Raw genomic sequence first — 21378 nt, 5'->3', positions numbered from 1 at the left:
AAGAAAAATCCATTGATAATATCATTGGCCAATAGGTCTGCTACTGCCTCTGACAGATGCTAACATGAAACTGGATCCCTTGAATGGGGGAAAGTAACAGGAAACAAAGGAGGAAGAATAGAAAATGAAAGGTAAGACCCTCTAACAAAACATACAACACCCAATGATAGACCTCAAATGGACTGCAAAAATCAACAAATTGAGCTAACTGAATGGGAGCAGAGGAATGGAAGGGGGGACAGGGAGAGAAAGCAGGAGGATTGGAAACAGAAATGGGTAAAGAAGGAGCATCAGAGAGATGAGATGGGAAAGAAGTGAGGATAAGGAAAATTTTGGCATGGGTCATGAACATGTGACTACAGAGAATCAGGTACTGGCAGAGGAAAGGAGCCAAATGAAGTATTCTGAGATAAGAGTGAAACAAGCACACTTGAGCAAGAAAGGCATTTCGCTCCAACAAATCCAGCAACAGATCAACTAAGTATCACGTGATAAGGCTGAGGAGATAAACATGCCAAAGTAGAGAAGTGAACAAGTATCTGCCAAAAAACAACCCTCAGGGTTACAGTGAATTGCCTGAAAAAGAAGGTACATGGAGGAAAGATGGCATAAATTGATGGTGAGTGGAAGACAGGTCAGAAAAACTGAGTCTGAGAAAGGTGCACAGAAGATAGAGAATCTGACTCCAGGAGTTCAAGAAAGGGCACACTCAGGAGGAAGCCTCTAGGGTCCATCACTTCAGCAGCTAGGAACTGGTAAGTGGTAAGGACTCCCGTGCTCCACTGGAAGAGAGGGAACAAGGTGATGAAGAGTCTGGAGGCATGCAACACTGGATGACAGTGTAATGGGTGACCACAAAAACCCTGTTTTGAAAAGCAGGCCAGTCCCAATTTATTCAACCAGGAGCAGGGGGATGGACAGCAATCCTAACACTGCTATACTCATGGTAGTCCATGAGTAGGTAAAGCCTGGTTGGCCCTAATTTATGAAGCAAAATACCATGAGGGAATCTTTAGCAGTCTTGTGAAACACCCCATCTCAACAGTGAGTGTTATAGACCTTAAAAGTCAACTCAAAGTTGAATCAAGGAGTGTAGAATGGCAATGAGCTGTAATTGGTATCCAGAGGAGGAGCAGGAGATAGCCATATGTGACAAAGAATTTGTGATGAAGGTATGTAGTGTGATCCACATGCCAGTCTGCATGATCTCCACCAACAGACAATGGAAGTGGGCAGCCAGAGAGAGAAAGAGAGGAGGGGTGATGATGGTCCTGGTGTGAGGAAATCAGGAAAGTACAATGGGAAGTAGAATATAAGAAAGAACAAGCCAACTAAAGAAGTTGGTGAAACCAACAACTGTAAGGTTCACGGGAGAAAGGTCTCGGGTAGAGGAAAGATTCTAATGGATAACATGGTGGCAACAAAACCATGAGCAACAAAACACTAGAGAGCACGAACAGAGCAAATAAGATGATCTGGATCAGAGTGGGAATACAAATGGGGAATGAAAGGGAGGGAAATCCAAACTGTTAGAAATCTCAACAGAGGAGCCAAGTATGTAAAGAAAAAGGAGAGAAAGAAGAAGAGGGTATGAGTCACCATGAAAAATCCCTTAGGGAATGGTGGATAGCTATGGGAAAAAGTAGAAAGGAAAGGTAACAAATGATGGTGGTGAGGGTGAGACAAAAATGATTAAAGTGGGCCTGGAAATCATATTGCAGTTACAATGTTTGAACACCATCCCTGAATTAAAAGCTCAAAGGCCTGGAAGTCCAGTAATTAGAGGTATGCTGACCCCAGAACTTAACTGGGCTACATACTGAACAGCATGGATCTGAAAATTCTGAGAGGGAAGGGAATATGATAATCAAACAAAAAGTAAACTACCTGGGAAATTACGTCAAGGAATGGTGGACAAAAGCATGAAAACATCCATAGGATTAGCGTGGAACTGTATAGCAAAAGAAGGTGGAGGAAAAAGTCTATCCAAAATGTCATCATCCAAACTAGATTCACCAGGGATTGGTACAATGGCCTTGGTCAAGAGACACAACAGGCTGCATTATACATTTCAATTTGTGACAATCCAAGGCGAGACCTTCTCTATACAAACAGTGAAGCTCGAAGCCACAGGTTGTTGTATAGTAGTGGAATCATGACAGTAGTCGAAGTCATAATAATGATATTGTAACAACCTCAAGTGGGTAAACGAAACTATTCCACAATAAATTCACGCAAGTTTAAACAAAATGAAGTGAAAATGAGAGAAAAAAAAAACATGTTTGCACTCTAAAATGCCAAATCGAAAAGTGAATATTGTCAGCTGTGCGAAGGTGTGTTACACTCCTACTGGTGAAGTGTTATTGCATGCTTATTTGTATGCTACAGTGCAGCTGTACCACAAGTATATATGTGAGGGTAGGTGGTAGTATCAAGTGAAAATTGTGCATATAGAGGGCTGCACTGAACGAGAAAAGCTATTATGAGAGAGGAGATAAGGTATTATATCAGAAAGCATCTTGTTGTCCAACACCAGATAAAATGGAAGTTACCTTCATTTCTGAATTAATAATGTACAAGTAAAGGCCATGAAATCTGCAGAAGAAAAGTTGGAAAATTTAATATTTACATAACAGTTAGTGTTTTTATAGGTACTTCCACAAAAAAATGCCTATATCTCAAAAGCTCACGAGTGAAAAAAAAAAGTCTTTAAACATGAGTTCCAAATGGAAAAGTGATGATCGAAAAATCAGTATAGAGGGAGCCAACTGTGCTAGGAGGGTGTGTCATACTCTGAATAGTGGAGAGTTATTGCATGCTTATTTACATTCAACAGGACAGCAATATCACGAGGAAACACTTAATTTTAGGTTGGAGTATCAGGGCCAGTGGTGAGTGAAAAAGTTTCAATATAGAGGGTAGCAGTGAATCTGGAAAGCTATATGTGAGAGGAGGTTACATATTGTATAAGATAAACGAAGATATAAACCAAATGGTCTTGTAAAAAAAGTATAAAGTGATAGCAACGTAATTTTGTCCTTTTTTTAAAATTGTAAAATACCTTTACAATTCACACTCTTGAGAAAAGCATAATGCCATTATGAACTGCCCCCCAGTGGCACAGTGGTATATCTGCAGACTTACAACGCTAGAATCCGGGTTTTGATACCCGTGGTGGGCAGAGCACAGATAGCCCATTGTGTAGCTTTGTGCTTAATTACAAATAAACAAACAAATCATTATGAACTTACACTATTGTCACATATAATTATAAATTGGCTTTACTAGTTACCATGACTTGAAGCAATAACATCTAGAATAACTATGTCACTATACTTAAGAACACTGAAGCTATCAATAGATTGAAAAACTTTAAACTTACACTGGAGAATGTGGATTATCAAGGCCATTTAAATGTTTTTGCTCATAAAAAAACAATTAATTATGATTTAATCTGGGCCTGGCTTACATTATTTGCAAGTTGCCAACAGATGTAGGAATATAATGCTTATTGAATAATAAGCCATTTTTTCTGGAATGTTTAATCAAGTTATTTCAAAAACTTTGTGAAAAAAAAGATAAATAAATATCCATGGTAATCAAAACAACTAGTTGCAGCAATTGAAAAATAACTTATTGAATGCCCTGTGAGGTAATTAAGACCTCATGTTTTGTAAATGCAAATAACTTGCAATTTAATCAGAATATGTTACTATGTAGCAAATTGTTCTGTTAAGCTTTAATAAGTCTATGATGTCCATTTTTTTGTAATAAATCAACTAGTTGTATTTCTCATCAAGTCTGTGAGTCAATTCCTAGAACTTCCTGTAAAAACCTGCTAATTAAATAATAATTATGCAAACATAATACTGGAATATAAGTACCTGGAGAGTAATAAACTTCAGCTAATATGTCCCAGAAACAAGAAAAAGATTATTTAATGCTTTGAAACTTAAGTATATAGTTGATCAATGTATTTTGTAATCCCCTGCATGTTTTCTACTCTAAGATGTCTTGCTTAATTGTACAAGACTAGAAACTCTTACCATCTTCAGGAGGACTGACATATTCTTTTTCTTTTAGCACCTTATAGTCATACGTCAACAAGTCTATAGGAATGGTATACTTTCGAGCAAAATTCTGCTGCCCTCCTGTCAGAAAGGCTTGGGTGAAAAAAAATCCAGACAACCAGAAAACTGAAGGTGGACCATTGTCATACCACTCCTGTAAATAAATTGTTAGGTTGCAGTATTATACAGTTCAATTAACCATTTTCCATAAATTTTGAACAAAGCTACACAAAAAATAACTATATATATATATATATATAAGTACTCTTTTTTTTTTAAATATTGTTTTTAGGATTGAGGTGAGTTTCAGTTAATTGTCAACACTTAAAAAATAATTTTTTGAAGAATGTGTTGTCATCTAGATAATAAAATACACAATATATGATGTGCATTTTGTTAAACAGTAGGTAAGAAATATTTGGTTAAGGAAGAATAAAATATTAAAAATATACTGAGCTTTAATGCTAAGTCCTTTCTTGCAGCTTTGATAAATTATCAGTACGTATCATTAAATAAAATGAAAATAAAACTCTTCACCTGTAAAAATCGTAGTCTCTTTAAGAAATCATTGACATAGCTTCCAAGGGGCTTCAAAGAAGGATAAGACTTGGACATCCAGAGGGCTGGAATTCGACCCTGAAGAATGCTGTTGGCCACTTGTTCTAGTTCAGAGGACATGACCACCAGTCCCTACAGGTATTAGGAAGTTACAGCAAGAGATCTAATGTATTATTTAATGTAATATGTGTATACTCATTATAAATTCATTTGAATAAAATAAAATATAGATCCACTAGAATTTCTTCTACTGAAATAAGATATACAGACACCATACCAATTATAATCACCAGTCGATACTGATATGATGTCAAATGATAAGGGTACAAAAGACATACATATGATTACTTAGAAAATGTCGATAGACTCTATCTCAATAAGTTCTGAGGTAGATAACAACAACTAAGTAGTTTTAATTTATGATTATAGGAAATGTTCATAAAAGTAGTTTTTGCACACTGATTGTTCTAGTAAATAGACCTTTTATTCATAATTCTAAACTTTTTCTTGACATACGTGTCTGCTGGTGGGTCAGCAGTAAGTTTATGGACTTGCAAAACTGTGTAGCTTTGCATTAAAAACAATGATGACGACACAACTAAACAGGTCAAGTAAAAATTAATGATGTAAAAACAAATTTGAAATGTGTAACACAGCTTTCAAAATTGGCAAAAATAAAATTTCACATCATTAAAAAAGGTTCACATAACTTTTGATGACGTATGAAAGAGAAAAATTTTTACATATTTCTGAGATTTGTTTTAAAAAAATTTTTTGAAGATTTTACTACAGAAAAATACCTTTATACTTTCTTGAAGTGTTGTTACACAAAAAATAGCAACATATCTTTCCAGCTACCTGATAATCAATAGATAAACACACCTTTACTGCTTTTTGAAGATTTACTAAAGACGTTCGTACAGTTGTCAGAAGACTGTTGAAACGTCCCATTTCTTGAACCAAAACTGTATTCATGCTTTGTTTATAAGATGTAGGGTATTTTTGTAATGCTGCTTCAACATCAAAAACTGCTGGCAATCTAGAAAGAATATCTGCAGCTACCTCTGACACAATATCATCTGCAGATTTGCCTCCACCTGAGGTAGTACGAGCCTGCAGGTGTAAGAATTAATCAAGAAATCATCTAGAGGTAGTGCTAAAAAGTTTGTCAAAGTAAAAAGTATGAATAAATTTCCCTTTCAATAATTTCCATTCACTCTGATTACTGCAATATAAAGTACATTTGCTAATAATTTATGTATGCAAACAACCACTGCTCTTTCAAAACTATTAGCCATAATCATAAAATACTTCATTTTTATACATTAACAAGCATTAACATTCTTAGAAAATACAAAACTTTTACATGTTAAAATCATAATTAGCAATTTTAAACTTGTATTTACTAGCAATCATGTGTTATTAATCATGCACATCTTGACAACTTCAATTCAAATATTAGCTTACATGTCTACTTATCACTGCACATAATAGTATTAAGCTTATAAATGTTATGAACAAGACTAAAAGTAGCAAACCTTTCAAATTGATAACCAACCTGAGTCAATAGGATGCCATCAAACAATTGCTTTGTCTCAGCTTGTTCTTTCTTGATATCAGCATTAGGATGCATACCAAAAACCTCGGGTTCAGCTATGATGGGTAGACTTTTGGTATATTCTATGTAGTTCTGATACTAAAGATGGATTTAAATCTTTCAATCACTTCAAAATGTGTAAGAAGCAGTGCAAGTAGAGCTGGATGATTTAACTGATGAATCTAAATTACTGTCTCTAATTGTTACTACTTTTAGTTATTCCAACAACCAAGTAATTGAAGTTAGTGTTTCTAATTATAACTGTTTTTTGATTATTCCAGCAATAGATTAATTGATTTTCTGATTAACTTGATTGTCAAGAAAACTATTAACTAATCAAAATTAGAGTTTCTGGTTATTAGTTTTTTTCGATTATTCCAACTACAAGAATAATCAAAATATTGCCATCAAACCTGCTTGCCCTGTCTTTGTTATGGCAAAGCTATTAAGGCTATCTACCACTGTCACTTCCCAACTGAAGAGAAAGAAGGCAACTAACTGGCAGCACCTGTCACCAATCTTTTTTTTTCATCTCGAACTTGTGATTGGAGGAAAGTCAACTGGCTAGCAGCAACTATGGCCATTTTTTTTTTTGTTAAGCACATTGGTTTGAAGAACATTGTATTGAATATAAATAATTAATTAATGAGGCTGTCAGTTAATGAATTATTAAATACCAGTAATCACCCAGTACTATACATAAATATACAGTAGTATGAATGTTTTTAATTTATGGTAAATATTAAGTAAATAAACAAACTATTTACAGAAAGTTAACATTTTCTAAATTGAAAATGTATTTTTAATTATACTTACCTCCTCTCACACTTATAGCTATTACTTGACTGCCAGGGATTCTTCATTTGCCCATCTAAGCATTGGTCAGATTTTTTCTCATTTCCTCCAGTCTTTTATATCCCACTTAATTGCCCTTGGCAATATGTGTCTCATAACACCCCACCTACATCGATGCACCTTCTATCCTGATACTGTGTAAAAGCACCTCATTCACATAATGTTATCACTTTTTCGAGACTGACTCAATCTGCAGTCTCTAACAATCGGCTCTTAGTGTGAAGGAAAGGCGGGAGAGTGTCAGCGGAGGTATTATTGGAAATACATTTTCAATTTAGGAAAATGTTAACTTCCAAAACATACATACTTCCACTTATAACTAGAATCCCACACTGAGAATGAGGAAGGGCTGGTGAGGGCATTATCCATACAGAAAGTGTCTGCATAGATCATGGGTGTGTCAATAGAAGATTGGCACCCTAGTGGGGGAAACCACATTACATCCAGTACAGGTATGCTCTTCACCCTGAACTTGATTCCTGTATTGTGAGTACAATTGTACATGAGTGATCATCGCTATAGGCCAGCCTCAACCAGATAGCCAAGGTTCCACTATTTGGGGTTCGAATTAATGGGTCTCAGTCCCTATATTCCACATTGGTGGCTAAGGCAATTGGACTGCAACATTATATACACACATATATATATATACTTATGAGTAGATCCCAACATGTAGCCATAGATGATTGAGTATGCCTTATTCAACCAAAGGAAACAGAACTCATCCGGGCTGGAATTATGAACATTCATCCTCACTCCCAAACTGTGTGAGCTAGGTACATTTTGCTTGCCCCCCAGAATTATGGGGAGGACGTAGAACAACTGTGCTCAACCAAGGGCCCAGGATGGGACCAATCCACATTTGAAAGTACGAGGAGATAGTTGACCCTCTTCCATGTACAATGTAAAGAATCTATATTGATCAAACAGATAGTGGAGTGTCAAATGTGACTGGTATTATGAGTAGGCTCCCATGTAGGCTGCTGCCACTTCTACTGACATTTGGGAAAAACACCCAGGGACCAGGGAAGGAGAGCTCCAAACTTCATCCTCTTCAATAAGAGTGGAGGTATTCACTCTAACACTCTGGAGAAAAAGCCTCTATCTACCACCCCCAGTGACTGGAAACTGGGTGTGGTAAGAACTCTCTAGCTTTACTAGTAGAATCTGGTGGGTAATGTGTGATTGGGAGTCCTGAGGAACAGTGCTCTGGAAACAGTGCAATAGGTGAACCAAGTTCCCTAAATTTTCAAAAGCAAACTCACCCCGATTTATTCAATCCAATGATTGGCAGGGATGGTAGGATCCCCTTATGCTTTACTCAAGGTAGTCCAGCATAGTACCATAATACCACCTGGTCAGCTCCTAGGTGGTCTTATGGAAAACCTCACTTCTACAGAGCCTGTTGCAACCTGTATAAAGTATACTGAAATAGTGGTTTCTAGTGTGGAATTGGTTTGATAAAAGCCACAAAGTGGGATCCTGTGAAAACAAGGTATGGGACCCTAAAAAGTAAACAAGAGACAAGTGTAGCAATGAAAATAGTTACCCCTCTGTATAATGTAGCAGAAATTGTTAAGATAGCTACCTGGGGTAGTCAAACACCCTCAGATAAAGATACTGCTATATCATGCAAATAATATGAAATAAAAGAATTGGGGGAGGTCCACATACCAGCCAACAGCAATTCAACCAGGCAGCTAAGGACATAGAAATATGCTTAATCTGATTAGATGTGACTCATGGATGATTCCTTGCCTTCAAAAAAGCCCAGAATAAGCAGTTTTGTACCTTGTCAATGTAACTGGGGATGAATCCTGGAAACTGAATGATCCCAATGAATAAAAAGTTATTGTTTAGCCACATGAAAAACATTAGTGTGGGCAACAAAACCTTCAACACCCTAACTGGACAGAACAAACGATTGAAACCTGATTGGTCATAGAAGTGAGAAACAGTGATCAGATGAATTGGTGAAAAGTATTTATTCCCTTCTGTGGCTGACAGTGTTGTTGGGAAGAATAACTGGTCTGAGAACGTAGGTATGATGATAAAGCATCCTGTGGATAATCAGCACAAACCTTTCTGACTGGCAATGTCAGTAGATTAGCAGCCACAAAATTTAAACCTTCAGGTAAAGGTGATACATGACATATGGTGCTAAGGTGTATTGAGAAAGGACATGTAATGTAACCTTAATATACCAGTTACTTAACTGGAATGGTCATTTGGGATAAAGGACTGAAAGCGACTTGAGAAAGCCGGAGAGTACTGGGGAACCAAAGAAGTTTTGTCTCGAGTTTTGAATGGTAGTCAATAAGGCCACCATATATAGGAAGATTGTGGATGATGCAAAACCCTTGCCAAAGAATTAGGTCAAAAAACAAGTTATATTGCCCAAATGTGTGCCATTTCCATTAAAAATGTTCATTGTGGGACTAAGCAAAGCCTGAGAAAGATACATTGCAACCCTAGATATTAAACCTGTACGATGGATGACATAGTCTCCATGCCTGAAGCATGAGCTTCTGAATAGCTGGGTGTACCATGTTAGATCATGGTTGCTTCCACAGATGAAGTGGAAGAGGTTGGCACTTCCTAAGGTACAACAGAAGCAGAAACCAGGGTGTAGCTGCCAATCTGGTGCTATCAACAGGACCTTGGGTATCATATGAATTGGAAGGAATTCATAGGGTGGTAATTTCATCCCGTCCTGACAGAATGCAACCATTGCCAAAGCCCAAAGGTGAAGTACTGAAGACCAAATTTCCAGTAGTTAGGTGTTCCAATCAGTGGTCAACCCACTAATCAAAAGTGTTTCAAAAGGAGAGCCAATCCAACAGAAAACCTTGCAATGTAGCATATATTCTGTTGGGTCGAGACAATTGCTCTGCTGCTACAGTCATCACCTGTGGAACATAGCAAGCTAATAGGGTGATATGATTGGAGTGGTCCTGATAAAGGAAATCCAAGGTTTGAAAACAAGAACCCCTGGATAAAGTGCCCTTTGCTGGGAAAAACAAGACATAAAATGTATTTTGTATGAAAGAATGATCCATGCCATGGGAGAAGGAGGGGGGAGTAAAAGTCGAGCTTCCTGTTCCATAACATGGAGTTGCCTGAGCCAGACTAAGATATGTTATGAAAAAAAAAACACCCAGACTGACGACCTATTGAGTTGGAGCAAGAATACATGTCTCAGTTCTGAGAATGAAGCTTGCATTGGTTCTTCTGAAAGAAGAATCTGGGAATTTAGGTGTGATATTGTTTGTTTGTTTTTGAATTTCGTGCAAAGCTACATGACGGCTATTTGCACTAGCCGTCCCTAATCTAGTAGTGTAAGACTAGAGGGAAGGTAGCTAGTCATCACCACCAGTCAAGTAATAGCTATAAGTGGGAGTGGAGATATTTATGTTTTGGAAATCAGACTTTTCATTCATAGATTATCAAATAATAATCTTAATATATCAATACATTCAATCCAAAGAAAGACACTTAATGGCTTGGCATGGCCTAGTGATTAGGATGCTTGACTTGCAATCTGAGGGTTGCAGGTTCAAATCCTTGTCATACTGAATATGCTCACCCTTTCAGCATTATAATGTGACAGCAAATCCCACTATTCATTGGTATAAAGAGCAGCCCAAGAGTTGGCAATGGGTGGTATTGACTAGATGCCTTCCCTTTAGTCTATCACTGTGTAAAATTTGAAACAAACCAAAACAAAATACACTTAAATTAACTGTAGTCATTGATACATTGTCACATCACGTGACCTTCAATTTAGAATGTTTTCGTTATGGATTTACTCAGTTCAGTTAGTAATATCTGAACAAGGGCATTGCCCGAAACACTGTATCCACAATTATATATATTAAAAATATACATATTAACTCCTTAGTGGTTTGACCTATAACATACTTCTTTTTCATAGTCATTGATATTCATGTTCCATTACCCATTCTTTCAACACTTAAATGAGACAGTACACAAAAACTCCTAAAAAAACAACAACAAGTATAATGATAAGTGACCTTAAAAAAGGGGGCAAGAATTCCAAGGAAGTACCTTAAGATATTTTCAATAATGTCTCAAATGAGCAAACACTTTTCTCAACCATACCTTACTGAAACGTATATAATATTATAGAATAAAAATAATTTGAAAAAAAGGAAAATTTGATTTAGTAATAAAAAAAATCTATATAAATTATATGAAAATCCCAAACTAAAGAAAATATAATTCAATTACTGGTACATAAATTGATATGATTAGAAATCTGATATTTAACAAGAAAATGAGATATCATACAGTTGAAAAACCAGTAGTCTATAATTAGAATACAAAAAGTGACCATAGAGAAGATTAGGATTTCTGCATAGGTACATGAGCAAAAATAACTGAAAATTACATAATCAGGAAAAATCATTACATCACAGCATGTCTTTTTTTTCCCTTTAGTTTTCAATGACTAGCTGTTTATCACCTGACAGGTTCAATTTATTTTTTTATTTTTCCAAACACAATGCAATATTAGACTTAATTTAGTGGTATAGCATAGTATTTGATGTTAATACACTGTGTAAAATACCATTCACCAATTAAAATAATTATTTAATGTTTGATGTTGCTGAATGGTGTTTCACCTAGTGTTAAAGTCTATCAGTTATATGCAAATACAGTAGAATTTAGTTTACTTTAGTGACTGCCTTGAGATTCTGAATCTATTGGGTGTGAATTTTCAACGTTTTTCCTGTAACAATAAGAATTATAATTTTAAAATAGTTTTGTGTAATTGTTCCTTTGTTGACTCTAAGCTAAGAAACAACAATAACAAACTATAAGCTGTTTGTGTGAAAATTCATAAATCAGGATTGGTTTCTTTCTTTTTTCTTCCCTTACATCCAACACCATTTTCATCCTTTCAAAAATTCTTGCTTGCTAGTCCCAAGCCTGGCTTGTTGCAAAAGGATAATTGGACACAGTTGAGGAAGAGATATCACATTGCTTTACATTGTGAGAGATTTTAGGCATGTTGTAAAGTATTCCATTGGTTTACATAAATATATGTAGAATTTGAAACATAGCTACCGTAAAGTCAATATATTTTGATCTATGAAGATAGACAATAATAAGCATTAAAAAAAAAAGTCTAGAGACTGATTAAACTACATACATCACCATCCATTGGAGCAAAATATACACCTTTGGAATCAAACATATAGTTGTTGTTTTGAAGAATTTCCTCACAATAGAAGTTTTTCAAAATAGTGTTAAGTGTTCTTCTATCCCAGTCATCAGTGACTCGTCCACCATAGTTACATTCTCCTGTAAGGTAGCGCAGAGCATCAAAAGGAACTTCCTTTACAGAATACAAAATTACTTATTACAAATGTGTTTTCATACAGAACAAACTTAAATGTGGTTTAACAACAAGCTCTTTAGAAATGGTCCTCATATGATACATTTACATTATCCTAAAATAACACGAAAACATGAGGATAAAACATAATCACATTTACAAAATCAAACAAAATAATAAAGTAATAAAGATACTGCTATTAGTTGGAAAATTAATGTGCAAAAGTAAAAATATTTACTGCTTAAAAATTATTAGTCAACAGTTCATAGTACTTGAGAAAGCCTACAGAATTGACAGAATAATTAGTGTAATATTAAGAGTTTGAAAGACCAGTATTAGAAACAGGACTGAATTAGTCACATACAATAATAGTTCTCTTAAAGTATAGCTCAAAAAGAAAACAATGTAATCTTGACAGATAAATTAGTTATAGAAGTTGCTTACATATGTTTAATTTAATATGATCATCATAACATGATTGATTAGAAAGTGTGCTTATATAACTGTAGCTTATGATTAATATAACTTTGACAATTCAGTTGAATACAGAATAGTGTAACATATAAATTAAAATGGTAACCTGGATAGGCAATTGGCTTGGTAATTAAACCAAAACAAAGAAACAAAGATTGGTCAGTGGATCTACTTAGACAAGAAGAGCTTAGAAAGAGAATTAATTTGGAACAGCAACTAAATTAGCTAATAGATCTTCTTTAAATAAATGGAACTTAGAAATAAAATATAGTAATTCTTAAAATTCAACTGGATAGGGGCCTTCTCTGAAAAGTATGATTTAAAAACATCACTTACCAGATGGTCTTACTGTTAAACGAATGAATGAAATGCTGAAGAGATACACAATCACCTTTAATCATTTTGAATGATTACATACCACAATATAAAACATTAACAAAATAAGCACCTCATATTCATTAAGAAACATAGCCAGCTGCTGAACACTAATACGTAAGTCAGTTTCATTAAACTCATATGGAATATTCCAGCCCAATGGTCCAAACTTTCTTCTCTCCTGCACCAAAGCATGGAAGAAGGTGAGACCAAACAGAAGCTTCTTAAAGGCATGCTGACAGAAATAAATAAATAAAATTAGTATGCAGAAGAATAATGCACATATTTCATGAACTAAATTATCATGAATACTAATAATTTTTAGCTTTAAAATATGTAAACATCAAACTTTTGAAATTGCATATATCCAAGCCAGACCAAATGCACGTTTAAGCTGCTAAACCTAAATATAAATATCAAGTTGTCAAAAACTCTTATTTCTTAAATATTTTGTGATCTAAGAAAACAGCTCTAAGAAAAACAATCAAGTATATCTGGGGTATCATGCATACATAATGTATTTCTTATTTATAAACATTGACTATTATTTAATATCTGTTTAAAATATTAATTTACAGAAACCTCAAACTCCTTATATTTTTATACCAAAAATTAAAAAGGTATAATATATATATATATATTATTATTATTGATTTAGTTACATATTATTTTTGACTAAAGACTTTTTACACAACATTTAGCCTTGTACAATTTAAGAAGAATCATTTCAATTTTAATAACTTCTTATTCATGAAAATAATTAAGAACCAGGAATTATGAATTTCCTTCTTTCATCATAAATAATTTTGAAAAAATACAGTAGTGATGTGTACTGAAACTTGCAGAACTGTTTTCATTTTGTTTATATTTAAAATATTGAACTTCAAACTTACTGGCTTTTGACAGCCAGTAAAAAAATCTGGATCTCCTATTGGATCACTCATGTATGATCGTAAGATATTGGCTTTAAGTCCTTTAGGTGGTTCATTGGTCATTTTGACTCCATTCTGAAGAACAGTGACAGGGAAGTGTTCTGATGGGTAAGATGTCAACCAGAGTCTGAAGTCTGGGTGTGTATTTTCTAGTGTGAGGTCTTCACAAATCTGTGGTTAAAAAAATAGAAATTATTAATAATTAAAAAATACAGGTAAACTAGAGGCAAAAGTTTGAGTGTATATGTTATCTATATGGTACTAGCTCTTAATATCTGTGTGGGAAAAAAAAAAGAAACTGTATATTTATATATTTTTAGAATTCAAATGAAACACATGATTACCTCTGAAACACTGTAAGACTCTTCTTGTTGAGTAATTACTGCCCTGTCAACAACCACGTGACTTTTGATTCAAAATGTTCTTGACATAATGCATTACGCATGACACCTTACCCAAAGTTCTCCACTCTTCTGCTTCCACATGATTTATTGTGTAAGCACCAAGGTGAACCACATAATACCCTACTTTCTTACACTAGCCAGATTTGTTTGTTGTCAGTCATCCTGTAAACTTCATGCCTTCATTTACTTTGCTTGAGATTTTGTAAATCAATGCTTACCCTGTTAATGCAGAAATAGCTAAACTTCCTTCAAATTTAGAGGCTTTGTTCACACATTCTTCTTCTGTTGTACAGAAAAATCCCTTGGCTAAATTGTTAACTTGCACTGATAGTTTATTAGGGCCATTAATACTGAATCTTCTTTGGTTTTCCAATAAGGTTCTATTTGATCTGCTAAGAGACTCTCTTTAGTTCCAGATTTACCTGCCATCTGATCTGATGGGGAGTCATTTAGGTTCATTTTTGGGGTCCTTGGCTTTGCGATCCTTGGATTTGACAGATTCTTCAGTTTAGTCTTTTCTTTCACTTTCATTGCCACATTCTTCTTGTTTTTCATCCTTTATCTTTCTTCAAATTGCCTTCAAATTGCAGATTAGGAAGTGTTGGATTTTTTATGAAAAGGAACTGTCAAAATTATTTGCAACACATCTCTACATTTTTACTCTTATTCTTGCTTTGAAAAGACTTAAAGATCGAAGAATTGTAATAAATCTGTCTTGTCTCAATCATTTCTTGGATATCTCCATTTCAAAGTAGAAAATATTTTAAAATTACAAAAATTTCTTTGATGCATACATTAAATGACATGGATGGATATCCAAGGTGTTTACTGTGTTAAAATTGGGAATCTCTTCCATTATGCCCATTCTCCTTTCCACCATTTTTCATTGATATTAGCCACATTTAGTTACATGAAGTGTCAGATTCTCTTTTTCCTTCACTTGTGCAGGCTTAATGATGGTTTCCCTATTAATAACATCATTCTCACAGGGAATCAGTCTCATTACCACCATGGGAACATCTTCTACGTTAGCTTCCAACTTCAATTTTTCACAGTGGTGTTCAACATTATGGCTTCATGGCTGGCAGTTATTTGGTCTTTTTTCAGATGGCTTAAATGGTAGCCCATTCTTACTGATGTTTGTCCCTTGCTGTCTATTAATCTTAACTGGTTATTGTCCTGAGATGGTGCATTTGATATTCTTTATCTTGTCTATCTCCATCTCCTTAACAAATTGCTTACTTTTTCATATTTTTGTTTCATGATCAGGGATTACCAGCTTCCTCTGTAGCAGGTTACAGAGCTGCCTTATCTACCACCTTTAAATGCCATGGGAACCATCAGTCTCTTTTGTCCCCATTGCTTCAGATCTGTTCCGAGCCTTTCATCTACGGTGGACCAATCTCCTATACATTGTCTATTGTGGGAAATGGGCTAAACTCTTAGCAACCTATTTGCTTTATAATTTTTCCTTCAAGACATATTTTTTTTTACTTGTGTTTGCATGGGGTGGAAGATGCTCAGATATCTATGCACTCAGTGCATCACATACCATATTTTCTCAGAAGGTTCTATACTAGTATCCAGATAATGTCTTCCTACATACGTCATGAGCTGGGAGTAGATAACACCTCTTTCTCAATTATTATGCTACCTACCCTGACTGACTCAGATTTTTGTTCAGACAATTTCTTCGTATGTCCAATCAAGGCTGTTCATTGCTATCTTTTACAAAGACCAAATCAATCAGGGACTCCTGGAACAATTTTTTATACCTTATGTCAAATTACACATCTTGGATCTTGCTCCAACAGCATCGACAAATTAGTTGTTGCAGTTGATCCATCTTAGTTGCTGTGATGTAAGTGATCACCTTATAAATGAAGTTTGGGTTTCATCTCATCAAATTAGAAATTTGGCATTGTATTTGTCATTCCAGACGTAATACTCTTCGGAGGACATTCTGCAGGCCAGTATAAGGATAAATCCAAATACATTTTTAAATTTATTTACATCACATTTACATCTATCTCTTTAGCTCTTGGATTCCATTTACTTCTTGTGGTAAATCTTCAAGCCAGGTGGAATCCCTAACAGGTGAGTTCACTTACATGCATTTGAAAATAGATTAAAATAAACCTTCACAGTCTCTCTCTCATAACACAAGACACCATGTTCAAGTGAATATGTCCATTCAGGACCCACATTAGTTATCATTTACCTCTAAAATTGTCCTAGACACTATTCCACCTTATGTGCTGGTGTTCAATGAGAAGGTGATGCCCTCTGAAAGTGGACAGAGGATGCTATAAGGTGATGGATGGTGCCTTGGCTGTTACCTTTTCCCACCTCTATCTGGGAGACATCAGAAACATTGACAACCATTCTCCAATGAATATCTAATAGCTTCAATAAGAATGGGGCACATTGTACAGCTTCACTTCTATTACTTTTTATATTCAGTGTACCCATTACACTCTCCTAAAGTTATTGAGACCATCCTTAGGACTACCCAGCTCTTTCCTATCCTCTCTGGGTGTCTACTGATTAGGTTGGTTTTGTGAGACTTTGACAGCCCTTTCAATTTTGGATTATAGGGATTTTAGTCCCTGAAGTAGGTCCAGTCTCTATATAATTACTGGTCTTTTCCACTGAAAATATTACACTAACATGCACAGGACAATGATTTGTGTTCTGACTCTGCCTACCTGTCTAGCCACCATCTGGGACCACATTTAAAAATAAGCATGACTACCCCTATATATCACCCAATCACCTATTTATATTGATAAATAAAGGGCATCTAGGGTAAAGAGGTACTTTACTGAGAAGAATAGTTTACCTTCTGCGTGCTTCATATTTTGTTAAAGCCTGCTTAGAGGCTTGTCCTCTTCATTCAGTTCTTTCATACAAGGTCAGTCCAGTGCCAATTGCTCTAGTTCTAGAATATGTTCAAGTTATGTTTGATCACGAGACTCAATGCTATTGTGTTCTAAGTATGTTACCTTTCCTGTCCACTAAGCTTACAATCTGGTGATCTGGTTGTTTTTTAATATGACTTTCTCTGTTTCCCTTCATCTATCACAATGTGGGAATTCTGGTTTACAGTATTTCAGAGGTAAGTACATGTTTAAAATTGATTTTAATTTTAAAATGTAAAATTCAAAAAAGATAGACTTACATTATAAACCCAAAGAAAAAAAGTTAATAGTTATGTCATAAACTTGTTATATACAAATCAAAATATAGTGTTTGTGTTAATGAAACTCCCAGTGAAACATACTATGAAAACTATAAAGTTTACTCCAAAGCATGCTTAAGAAGATTTGTTACTAAATTCTACAGCATGTCACTTGTAGTTTGTAGTAAAGAAGAAAATAATTTACTTAAAAACAAAAAACGCGACTTATGCTGTTAAAAAGATAAGAGAGAGAGCACTGGCAATATTTGAACATTTTGAAACACATTTATTCCATCTTCAGAGAAATTTGTAAATAGTGTTACAAAGATATTTATTAACTAATGCTATAGTATCATTAGTAACTAGTTTACTTAAATATTGAGTAAAGTGGTAAACGGAGGAAAAAACAAGAAAAAAAAAAGATTACAGAATATATTATGAAACAGTTGAGTTTCAACTGCATAAAGTTAGAATAATTTTAGATCTAAAGAGGTGGTCCTTAGCTACGAGTAAACTTTCTTTAAGGTAGAGTTTAAGATATGTGTTGTTGTATCTAATCTAATACTGGCAGGAGTTGTTGTAAGTGTTTAATGTGTTGTTGTATCTACCTCCGTACTGGCAGGGGTTGTTGTGAGTCTCTAATGAAGATCCTGTAGTAATGATAGAGAAATCATTATATGAAATATTGTGACATGTGGTTTCAACATGAGAATAAATGGATGATTGGTTGGTTTAAGTAATAGACAGTCAGTTCTATTTGATACTCCTAAATGTTCACAGACTTTATATTTAGGTGGCATTTTATTTTGCCAAGGTACATGACCATACAGTCACTACATGTAAACTTATACATGAATCATGAACATAGAAGTTTAGTTATTTGACCTGTATATTGAAATTAGTGTTTAATGCAGAGACTAGGTCTGTATATTAGTCTGAACTGAATTTGAGGGTAGAAGATTTTTATTAAAGAGAAGTGCATTTTTTTAACTTGTAAGGATTGTGAGCCCATAAAAAGAAGGCAGGTAATGAAGGGAAATTTGAGGACGTGTGCCCAGTGGCAGGTGGCTGGAATTTGTTGTTTAGAAAACTGTGAGCAAGAAATTGTCATATAGTGTTTGTAAAGGACAAGTTTAAATTCATATGGACAGTCTTATAACCATTTGTGTTCATGATAGCATAGAAAACTGTTGGCTATTGTTGGGTAAACAGGGACCCCATGGCAATTCCATCTCTACGGTTATACATGATGTTATTAAAGAGGAAATGATTTAACTTTGTGGATAGGGTAAGAAGTGTCTGTGTGTCACATAACTCCTAAACAGCTAACCACATCAACTTTTAAGTGGTACCAAGTGAATCATCTCAGTCCCGAGGTTTTACACATAGGTTAACTTCTTCATCCCACCTGTGAACCCAGGGATTTTACAAAAACCCCTTCTCCTAAACAGCTGTACTCACTTCTAAATGGTGACAAATGAATTGTCTTAGCTTCAAGGCTTGCATAAAGTTAAAACTTTTCACCCAACCCCTTAGGTAACATAGTTATTTTGAAAAAAACACTTTTTTGGGGGATTCCCTTAAAGCAGATCCCAAATTTAGCATTGAATTACATTAGTGAACAGAAATAAATAAGCCTACTAATTACCATTTGTAATTTTCATTATACCAGCCATATAAATGTTGGCCATAGGCCCAAAGGTTCACTGAACTACAAGCACTTAAAACTCTGCAACAGAATCTGTTTGTTATGGATTTTGCGCAAAGCTACATGAAGGACATCTGTCCCTAATTTAGCAGTATAAGATTAGAGGGAAGGCAGCTAGTCATCACCTCCACTCCCCAAGCTATCTTGACCTTACTTTGCCCTCTAAGCATTACTAAAATTTTGAACAGTGCACCAGTCTATTATACCTCTTCATTTTTGCACCATTGCAGCAACATGTGCTGATAATGGGACTACCCTCCACCAATCATACTGCAGCACAATCCTCATTTTCGAGAATTGGCAGATGCAAACCAGAAACACTGGCAATTCAGTGGGGAGGAAGGGTGGAAAGTGGTTGAGTAGAGGTAAGTACCTATCAAAAAATACACTTTCAGTGTTAGAAAATGTTGACTTCCAAAAGAGTACAACATCCTCTCCCACATTGTAAAGGTAGAGGGGCTGGTTAGGACACAAAACTAATCAAACAAGTGAAGAACAACCACCATAAAATAACAGGTGTGCCAAAATTATAAAAGGAGGCACACCTGTGGGGTATAGCACTGCTCTTCTCCCAGTAATGAACATAGTAAGTCATATAGACAGAACTTAATAGACAGGCACCATGTCATGTAAGACAGATTCCTACCATGGACAACAGATAGTACATAAAACATCCATATACTTAACAAGTATGAGCAAGTGACACAATAATAGTTGGATTTTAAGAAGGTGCCTCTAATCATATATAAGAACACGTGGCTGGGCTAAAGGACCATATATGAATAGGCCAAGTGCAGTCTGCCAGGGCACAAAACATCCATAGGAGGTGCCTTGGGATAACGGATTTTGCTAAGTGTGGCCCATCTGAGAACAAACAACAGTGGAAGAGCCTTGCATAAGTTTTAAAATGAACAAGTGCAGTCCACCCATGAAAAACATCCATGGGAAGCACCTTGGATATATATAGTGTTATGACAGAGGAAGTCACGTGATGCTGGTAACACGTAATGAGTTCTAGATAGATCGTGGAACATCACGAATAATCCAGTATTTGCTAGGTGCCCTCTATTCTTGTATATAAGTGCGCCAGACAATTATTCGGAATTGAATTGCAGACAGGCAGAGATAGAGACGGACAATTGAGTCAAGTGCATGAATCGTTCGTTGTGAATTATAGAGTGTGTTTAAGTTAAACTGATTGTGGAAATTAAGTGTATTGTAAAGTTGTATTGAGAAAGAATAAACTAGTTTTATTTAAGAAAAGACTTGTATCGCTGAATTTTTCGGGAGGAATGTTTATGGGAAATTAACAAATGAGCAGAGACTTAACAAATTGGTGTCAGAAGTGGGATGGAAAAAAAAAAGAAGATGGAAATGAGAGGTGGAAAATCAAACTACAGCTTAGCAGATTTGATGGTAGCTATACAAGAACAGCAAAAGAAACAAGAAGAACGAGAAAAGAAACAAGAAGAGAGACAACAGCAGTTGCAAGAAAACCTGCAACAGTGGCAGCTCGAACAGCAAAATAAACAAGAAGAGAGATTACAGCAGTTGTTGGAGGATAAAGAAAAGAAACAAGAAGAGAGACAACAGCAGTGGCAAGAAAACCTGCAACAGTGGCAGCTCGAACAACAAAATAAACAAGAAGAGAGATTACAGCAGTTGTTGGAGGAAAAAGAAAAGAAACAAGAAGAGAGACAACAAAAGTGGCAAGAAAACCTGCAACAGTGGCAGCTTGAACAACAAAATAAACAAGAGAGATTACAGCAGTTGTTGGAGGAAAAGAGAGACTACAACAGTGGCAAGAAGTACAAATGGAAAACATTAGTAAATTTAAAAGGGAATTAGATACATTAAAGGAT

At 35.3% G+C, this 21378-nt stretch overlaps 1 protein-coding gene across 1 annotated transcript in view; it reads right to left on the bottom strand.

Moving 5' to 3' along the window:
• The window catches only part of LOC106465355 (dynein heavy chain 7, axonemal-like), a gene marked incomplete at its 5' end in the record, with an annotated part of 38125 nt that overhangs the window by 7018 nt on the left and 9729 nt on the right, over positions 1-21378 (bottom strand). The window contains 7 exons of the mRNA XM_013925573.2: positions 4047-4224; positions 4608-4760; positions 5511-5741; positions 6187-6324; positions 12257-12442; positions 13365-13526; positions 14185-14394. Of these exons, the coding sequence (XP_013781027.1) occupies positions 4047-4224; positions 4608-4760; positions 5511-5741; positions 6187-6324; positions 12257-12442; positions 13365-13526; positions 14185-14394 (1258 nt within the window). The remainder of the gene's footprint in view (positions 1-4046; positions 4225-4607; positions 4761-5510; positions 5742-6186; positions 6325-12256; positions 12443-13364; positions 13527-14184; positions 14395-21378) is intronic.

Source organism: Limulus polyphemus, unplaced genomic scaffold (genome assembly GCF_000517525.1).
Source record: "Limulus polyphemus unplaced genomic scaffold, Limulus_polyphemus-2.1.2 Scaffold1919, whole genome shotgun sequence".
Taxonomy (NCBI): Eukaryota; Metazoa; Arthropoda; class Merostomata; order Xiphosura; family Limulidae; genus Limulus; species Limulus polyphemus.
This window is presented reverse-complemented; position numbering and strand designations above follow the sequence as displayed.